This window comes from Rhipicephalus sanguineus, chromosome 3 (genome assembly GCF_013339695.2).
Source record: "Rhipicephalus sanguineus isolate Rsan-2018 chromosome 3, BIME_Rsan_1.4, whole genome shotgun sequence".
In the NCBI taxonomy this organism is placed as follows: domain Eukaryota; kingdom Metazoa; phylum Arthropoda; class Arachnida; order Ixodida; family Ixodidae; genus Rhipicephalus; species Rhipicephalus sanguineus.
This window is the reverse complement of record NC_051178.1, coordinates 110,452,746-110,462,041: the sequence shown is the minus strand read 5'-3', so window position 1 is coordinate 110,462,041 and position 9,296 is coordinate 110,452,746. Positions and strand designations below refer to the sequence as shown.

The window sequence follows — 9,296 nt, the reverse complement described above, 5'->3', positions numbered from 1 at the left end:
GCTCTGAAGAAGCCTGGAATGTAAAGAGCAAGACCACTATCGGACCTCAATACAGGGCATCTGAGCCCTGCCACGTGGGCATCTGAGAGACGGGTAACGGCTTTGCCGTGCAATAACCTTTGGTTTTATTCTTGATGTGGCACTGTACAGCTTGAACGCTGTAGTGTATAGGAGAGTAGTGATACAGGCAAATGTTACATGTGGGTATCGTACATTTATTTACACTGCGTTCTTGCACACCAAGCGAAGATAAGGCCCCTAAGGTAGAGGGGCTTCAAGCGAAAACAGGGTCGCTGGAAAGGTTGAACGTCACAAAGAGCGAAGGGGTACAGAAGTATAAATAGCGGAGAAAGTAAGAGTGTACATTTGAGAAGATGTCATCGTCTTTACATGGGCGAGCACACGTGAGGTCTTCAGTCCTTCGGGGCGTTCTTTTTTTCTTTTTCTTTGGTTTACGTATATGCTGAAGCAACAAGGGGAACGGAAGAGCTAGCCACAAGCCACAGGAGCTGCTCTGAAAGGCAATGGACGAAACAGTAAATTAGCAAGGTTAATGCACAACTGTGGGCTGGTTGGTTCATGAACGCTGTGCCAGAACAGCGAAAAAAAAAACGGGGCACGGAACACACAGGACACAGCGCTGTGCCCTGCGTGTTCACTGTCTCGTTTTTTCGCTGTTCTGCCACATGTAACAAGGTTATTTCCCACCAGGAAGTTGACGAAGCACTTTTTTTAATGCGTCATACACCAAGTGACATGCCCTGCATGGTTAAGTGACACCGAAGGGATTCAAATGCATCAACGAAATGCTGAGGCGGTGATTTACGCTAGATTATAAAACGCATGGCCGATGGTCATTCGCAGTAGACGGAAGTTCGAAGTTAAAAGGGATAGCCGACGATTTCTTACGGGTTTGCTCCCGCTTGTGTTGTTCTGTTAGTATTTCATTTCACCGGACTACACATCTGCATGATGGCTATGATGTATGTACGTTCGTTCGGACGATTTAGAACAAACTCGCGATTTACCGCGCAGGAAGGAACAGGCCAAGAATAATTAGGGTCATAAAGCGTAGAAGGACAGCACTCTTGTCGTCCCTATTCCTTTCGCGTATCCTGCATTTCTTTCCTGTAAGCCTTAAATTAGTTCGCGAATTGCTATTGCTTGCGGCGAAACCGAAAAGCTATAACAAAAGACTTCCTTCTTATAAATATATATTCAAATATAACGAAGAGAAGTTTTCATGAACTGGCGATAAGATTCGATCTTCTTCTACCCGCCTGTTGTACCGTCGCTCTGTTTGCCGGTTGCTTTCAGTGGCAAGAAATATTTTCACGTTACTGCTTCATGGCCCTGTGGCCACTTCTAGATCGCGTTTATAAGTCCTAGCTTTATTAGCAATTGTAAAGCTGCAGCAGCATGACTTCGCAGAGATTTGTAGCAAAGCTATTATGCATAAGGAGAAAGGGGCATGCAAGAGGTATGAATTACTCACGACAAGGACAGTACGTGAGAGAAGGACGATGGAGAGAGACGTGGAAGCACTAGAAAAACGAGGACGACGTCCTAGCCGTAGTATCCGTGGCCTCCGTAGCCACCGTATCCTCCATATCCGCCGTAGCCGCCGTATCCCCCGTAGCCTCGGTATCCGCCGTATCCGCCGTGTCCGTAGGCAGGCACTGTCTTGCCGTGGGCCGAGTGGTAAGGAGCGGCGGCCGGGAGACTGCTCTTGGTTCCGGGCTCATTAGTCTTCACCATGGCCCGGAAGCCATACTTGTCGGCCACGTAGTGCACCTGCCTGTGGCGGCCGTCGATGTCGCCCAGGTAGTAGGAGCCGTGCACGGGTCCGTACGCCGCACCGGTCTCGTGGCGGCCGTTGACGGCGCCGTAGCCGTTGACGATGTCGTAACCGAAGCGGTAGTGGCCGTGGTCCTGGGAACGAGAAAAACAGATGTGGAAATGCACCTTTCTCTCAGCAGCTTAATGTCACCCAATAAGTGTCGTGTATATACTAAAGACAGCCATGGGGACGTCAATAACGTGGGCTGTCAAGGCAGGCAACTGCATACAATAACATATATGCAGTCGCGAATCCTTTGAACAAGAGAGGCGTTCCAAATAAAGGCCGTTAAGAGATGGTACATTGCGCTTCTTCAAGCTCTGTAGGGGCAGGTTTGATCGCCGTCGACCGTAACTGCACTCCGATTGAGGGAGGGACCAAGAATGATTAATTGTGTACCTTTATTTATCTGCACATTGCGGAAGCCCAGAGCGTCAATGTTGTCCCGTAGCTCTCGCGAGCGACGTTCTTCATAGCCTACTGTCTACTGCTTCAGGACGCTGAGACCTACGGTCTGTCTTTGCATTATTTTTCTATAATTTTCGTTAGAAAAAAAGTGGTATATTTAGCCAACTGAAGCAATTCTAAACCGAGAAATATATAAATAATGTGAGGAAATCTGCCACGTTAGGCAGAGACATTCATCGAACTTCTCATACCCAGGTATTAAAAGCTAAAAATAGAAACGTTCGCTTTGAACACTCCTCACAAAGTCTATGTATCGCTACCTACGGATGAGAATAATCACGCACATTCTGTTTCCTGTACGTCTTGCTGGAACCACCGTGGTGACCGTAACCGCCGTGTCCTCCCGCGAAAGCCACGGTCGAGATGACCAACAACAGCGTCACCTGCAGAGGGAATGGTAAGCAGTGCAAGTTGGCTTGTGCCAGAAGAAAAGGTTTAAAATTAGCCACCTGTCGCTAATTTAGGGTAGTGCGAACTGTCGAATGCAAATACGGTGTCGATAGCTTTACTCGTTGATATAGATAATACAAACAACAGCCGTCCCCCCCCCCCCCCCCACACACACACAGTGGCTACATAATTTTATGCAGCGCCAAACGTTGTGAAATCAACGCACTATGCAACACACGATCATGTTTCTGCAAGAAAGACTGCCAACTGTCATTGACTGCAGCGACAGAGCACGAATAATGTTTTGTTCCTTATTTTCTTTTGTTTTTAAAGGCAACCAATCTGTTTCGCTACGGCTACAACATTATGCTTATACGACTGCAACCGCAGGCTACACAGTTGCATTGAGTTCAACCTGGATATTCGAGCTATTTTATAAGGACTTAACGAAAGCGCTCGTCTTCACGAGTCAACACAAACAAGATACGTGCGCATTACCGGGAACGCACCGGTCGCTTTATCAGGGGCTGACTCTCAGAAGCTGTCAAAATGCGCCGACTTTGATATTTCTTTAACGAATCGACTGCTGTTATCGGTTGTGTCCCATAAAGAACCGCATGCAAGGTGACCCTAAGCGGTCGCGAAACATGCTTTTCTGGTACCGTCAAAAATTAGTGCATCCGAGAAGACCGTACGATGAACCGGCTATTTCGTTTGCCGTACTGCGATTTCGGGGTTCAGGCACTATGCAACGCCCACCGGAAAGCTCATTCACAGCGGCACGAGTCGTGCCGTTTCTGGCCCGGAACCTACCTGAGCGATCATGTTCTGGCAGCTACGAGTGCTGGGTCTGCACTGACCCTTCAAGATGGAAGGGTTTCCCCTTTTATAGAGCCGTTTCGAAGCACATAACTTGTTTCTGTGTGTTCTCTTTCGTTGTTACAGGACCCACAAAGCGCTTTTCACCTGCTATTACGCGAGCTCGAAGAAACGGGGTGCACCTTGTCTTGTTTTCAAAAAAGAAAGGACCAGTTTTCAGCCGGCGGGCCAGCGGAGGGCACCTATGAGAGGAATGTCGCCCCCCTCCCCCTCCCCTCAGTTTTCAAACTTGCAGCGCTTTTTATACGTATTCATACCTCGCGTTTGTTCGAGACTACGTGTCGACCACGCGAAAGGTGCCACTTGAACGACGACCTTGGCTCTCAGCGACCGGATCTCAGCCTCTCACTTCGAAATGAAAGCTCTCCCTCGCTTTCTCCATATTCCATGCACCGCTCCTATTCGCGTATCGTGCTCCGTTAATAATACCGCGGTGGTCCACCGCAGTGACCACGCCAGCTGTGCACGGATTCCGTTGCTTTTTTTTTCTGATGATGAACACGAAAGTCGTAGCGAAGGACACTTTCAGCCCCGAAAGAACCTACGAGCGACCACGTTCCAACGTTTTCTATCAAGTGACAGAACGCCGAAACGTCGGTATTGGCTTTCGAGCGTAAGACATGGGTTCATGACGAAGCTCGACGTGCTATGTAAGAATACATGACCGTGTTCACTTGCATAGCTGTTGTCTCTTTTAGTTCGTAAATTTAGTCGTACCCAACCCCGGCCGTGCATGGTTGCCTGCGTAACTAAAGGTGCTTGATAACGCTCACGAAAGCGTTGGATGGTGGACCACCCAACTTAATGCCTGGTGTAGTGCAGCGAAAGTCAATCTTGCACTTGTTTCCAGCATTTAAATTTTGTAATCCTGCAAATTCACGTCAAAATACAGCTCAATTCACAAACAGTTCAATTATTGAGATCGCTTTCCCGGAGCAGGATGGGACATTCGAAATGCTAAGACGTCGGACGGTTCCGACGAATGCTGACGGTGATGGACTCGCACACGCGGACATATGATTGGCGGAAAGTTGAAAAAGAAGGAGGCTGCCCATGGAATGAGAAACGGGAATAAAACTGTGTGGTCTAAAACAGAGCCAGCTGGTATATGACACTCAGGTATTTTGAACACCGGCCACGCCGGCATATGTTGAACTTCGCCGTACTACGCCAGCATGACTCAAAGAGCGGCGTTATATATATATATATATATATATATATATATATATATATATATATATATATATATATATATATATATATATATATATATATATATATATATATATATATATATATATATATATATATATATATATATATTTCTAAAGATAGCCTTAGTTTCGACGAGTTTCAGTAAGGAAGATCGAGAGAATGTTTTCCTAAAATTTGTCTATACCAAACCGCGAACGGCCGCTTACACGTTGTATTCTGCCGATACTAACATATGGGCAGAAATATGGAGGAATGTAACAAGAAAGCTCGAAAAGTTCAGGACTACTCCGCGTGCGATGCAACGGAAAATGACAGACGTAATAACAAGTGACAAGAAGAGAGCAGAGTGAATCAGAAGACAAACAGAAGCAGCCGACATTAAAGGAAAAAAATATTTCTGGGCAGACCACGCAGTGCGTAGGGCAGATAACTGGTGGTCAGGTAGAGCGACGGAATGGGTACCAAGGAATGGGAAGTGCAACCGACGACAGCTGAAAATTGCCGTCATGGTGTAACCTTCGCAAGGCATAGCAAAGTGACAATCATTGCATGGGAAAGGTCTCCGTCCTAAAGTAATAACTGTTGGGGTTTAACATTCCAAAACCACGACATGATTATGAGGAACGCCACACTGGGGGGCTCCGGAAGTTTCGACCACCTGGGGTTCTTTAACGTGCACCTAAATGGAAGTACACGGACCTCAAGCATTTTCGCCTCCATCGAAATCCGTCCTAATGTGAACACAAGACTAGGCTGATCACCGTGATGATGCTACTTGCAGCTCTAATTAGTCGCAACTTCACCGCTGCGTTTAAAGGCCTTGCCAAGAACTGAGGACAACACGTCGTTCAGGCGCACGTTTCTCTACCTAACGATATAGACAGCCGAGAAAAATGGGGCTATTTTCACTTTGTCTAATCGCCGTCGAAAACACCGCAATTTCAAAACGTCGAAGTGCACCTCCACAGCCTTGCGTGCGCCGACTGACGGTTGTGAATATCGGAAGATTTTGTATTCTCCCGCGCGACTATTCTGGCCAGTGCACGTGTAGCAATACGGGGCGGCGGCCGACCGGGCGTGCCGCGTCGTTCCTACATTTGATTTGGAGAGGACCGAAAGACAGCGGAGCGGCGGCTGCAAGCATCGGGTCGTGGCCGAAATCCAGATCGCGTTGTTGTTGTTGTTGTTGTTGTTGTTGTTGTTGTTGTTGTTGTTGTTGTTGTTGTTGTTGTTGTTGTTGTTGTTGTTGTTGTTGTTGTTGTTGTTGTTGTTGTTGTCCTCTAAGCATGGCTGAGCATGTTCCCTGCTCGCGTGCGTTCTTCTTCCTTGGTTATGGACACCAGTATTTTACGCAAGTTCCGAGTTGTTTTCTTCAGATTTTTAAGTAAATCTGCTCTTCTATTTTTCATTATACTGCGTAGCTGTATATAACTAGGTCATTCGTAACTCCACGTACAGTGAACCTCTCAACAGAAAACCCTAGCAGGTACGTGCCGCAGAAATTGAGCAAACCCCTTTACTTACCACTGGTCCACTAAACATGAAGGAGTTGTACGTGGGTAAAAATTAAAATTAATTAATGAAACAATTATTGAGCAGATAAATAAGTAAATAAATAAAATTAACAAATAAATAAGCATTTGAACAAATAAATTGCGTGCTGCACTTATGGCCCACGCAAATCGAGGTGAAAGTACTTCGAAGAAATCTACGCTAAATTCAAAAAGGAGTTTCTGTAGCTTTCATCAAATTTCAGCGTCACCTCTTGCCGTGTGCTCCACAGCTTCTCTGGTCATCCACCTTTGCAGAGTGGAATGACCCACGATTATTTTTCTTTTCTTTCTCGTTCGGGCATAATATTGAAGCTTTTCCTTGGTTTTGGCTTTATATTCTTATTACCTCTGTACTGACACACTCATAGCAATGCCACCCGTTTCATGGCGCATATCTGGCAATGTACAGATAATCCACATCATAATCGACAGCATCAACGTCGCATGCGGCAGAAGAAGAAGATCAATTCCCGAGGACGGTGCCGTAGAGGACCTGCGTCTACCATGAGCCTCCTGAGTACGATGGCCATCGTCCTCTACTTCGTGGCCGTCGTTGTCGTGGGGGTCTGGTCCAGCCGCAAGGTGCTGCACATTGAGAGCCCCCCGGAAGGGTACGACGCATTGCCTGGTACCGGCAGGCTCAGCTTTTATGTTGTCGCGGACGTCGTGGCTGGCCTTTGAAGTCGAAGGCACGGTTTACGAGGCCCCAACTCGCCAAGCCTTTCGTTCGTTATAGTGAACATTCGTTAATCATTTCACATATTTTTCAAGCGCAGCTTGTATTGCTTCACAATTGTCGTTGGCGTTGTACGTGTGACCCCAGCAAAAATTGGCCGCGTATCTGCGTGCTTCGCTGCAAATGTCGTCGAAAGACGGTAGTCTTCTGCAGACTGCCGGCCGTACTGCATGAGTCCTGGTCTCACCCGCGGCCACCCGTGACGCTGTTCCGAGGGCCACTGCCAGGTGGCAGCGCCATATTGTCGGCAGAGGGCTTGTTCGTGCATAGCGTCGCATTTTCAGCGCATCCTAAGAAACAAGCCTCTTTTTCGTTCGAGCTTTCATGGCGCGTAGGGTAGTAGCCAGTCTCGTAGGTACTCGTGCCTCTCGTTAGTGAAACTTCTTAGAAATGGTTTTTCAATATAAGTTCACGGCTCCGAAAGAGCAGTAATTATGACGCGCATGAAAGTATATACGATAAGAGCGTTGGTGCAATAGTCTGTAATGTTGAAGGGATAATAACAATTGTTGGGGTTTTACGTCCCAAAACCACGACATGGTTATGAGGGACGCCGTAGTGGAGGGCGCCGGAAGTTTCGAACTCCTGGTGTTCTTTAACGTGCGCTGACATCACACAGTACACGGGCCTCTGGCATTTCGCCTCCATCGAAATGCGGCCGCCGCGGCAGGGGATTCGATCCCGCGACCTTCGGGCCAGCTGGCGAGCACCATAACCATTTAACCATTAGACCACCGTGGCGGGTGTACTGAAGGGAAGGAACTGAGGCTGATTCTGCGGTTTCAATGACGTTTGAATTGCATCAGTATTTGTTCGTAACTAATCTTGCTGTTTGATATCGTAATGATTCCACTTGATCAACCAGGTATGTTTGATCCGCGCTGCAACTGAATGAGATGTATACTGCTTTAGACTGCAAGGACACACTTTTGTTTCCTGTTACCCGGGGCAGGTCGTCGAGGTCGTCAAGGAGGCACAGCTCAATGCCGTTCTCCAGGATGTACAATACCAACGAGTACCTGCTGCGCCTGCTTCTCGCCAACAGGAGCGTGCCGTTGAAGTTGAGCTTCCTCTCCATGACAGGTATATAGTGTTACTGACCCCGATTTATTGAGGAAAGAGAACATTATGATACATGCCACATGACACGCTCGGTGCCAACGCATGCGCCGCTGTTACGTGAAGCGGTGATGACAATCTCTTTTAACGGCAACGAAAAAATTTAGGCAGCTACGCACTAATGGTTCGAAGACTGAGGAAAGAGCTGAGCTGGTGGCGTTCCCTTGCTCCTTTCCCTCCTCATACCCCTCATATTCCATTCCCACCCCTTGCTGCACTATACTGCAAGAAATTAGAAGACGCATACCACCAAGTACAAATGACGAAGCTTGCGCTAAGTCGCGCATGGCTTAACACGGCAAAGGTGGTCGATTGGAAGAAACACACGCGGCAAGAGTGCCCAAAGTTCGTGCTTAGGAACTCACGGTGAAACCTACTGTCTGCAGAAGTGGTGCTCTGTCGGACTCTTTGCTGGTAATTGTCGATTACACGCAGACCCGGCACAATCTCTCGACGATTCCGCGTGTATTCACGCTTTTGTGTTCTGTATGCTTCGTCATACTCTGGGTCTGAAACATCCGGTTGATACCCGCGCTTAGCAAGAGAGGGCACCACCACCTCAGCAAGCGCGCGATTGTCAAGGGAATCGCTGGGTTTCACGTGCCTACGCACTCCCTCAGGCTTCACGGTAGTGGAGCTGCACTAAGAGCGGAATTTAGTACTACACCAAGATCTACGCAAGAACTACATAAGCGATACATTAACCGCAGATTTTTTTTCCGCCCTCAGCAACATGGGTTGGAGGTGGCTACATCAGCGGGACCGCTGAAGCAGTGTTCAACTACGGCATCGCATGGTGTCACGCTCCGCTGGGTTACGCACTCAGCCTCCTTATGGGTAAGTTTAGAGGCACGAATGTGTTATGCCAACCATGGCCGTGTTTTCAACAGAAAACGAAGCTTAGCAATGCGTAGATGAAATAGCTGCTTTTATTGAAATTTCTGCTAAAGAAAAGGCCCCGTGGTAATGTAATACGAGAAAGTGGCATAAAGAACATACTCTAAAATGCCCGTGCTGGCGTGCCGCGCACTCCGCAACGCCGAGGTTTCGGTTAGAGTGTTCTGCTAGCCACGTCTACCGCGGTCCCATCTAGGGC

At 47.8% G+C, this 9,296-nt stretch overlaps 1 protein-coding gene across 1 annotated transcript; it reads right to left on the bottom strand.

Annotated features, from left to right (window-relative positions):
• Positions 1 to 212: 212 nt before the first annotated feature.
• Positions 213 to 3,523, bottom strand: LOC119386950 (adult-specific rigid cuticular protein 15.7). The gene is made up of 4 exons (XM_049414094.1): positions 3,512 to 3,523; positions 2,593 to 2,691; positions 1,496 to 1,932; positions 213 to 514 (listed from the first exon to the last, which is right to left on the bottom strand). The coding sequence occupies exons 1-3, from the start codon at positions 3,521 to 3,523 to the stop codon at positions 1,567 to 1,569; spliced, it is 477 nt and encodes a 158-aa protein (XP_049270051.1). The 3' UTR covers positions 213 to 514; positions 1,496 to 1,566.
• Between the last annotated feature and the right edge of the window lie 5,773 nt (positions 3,524 to 9,296).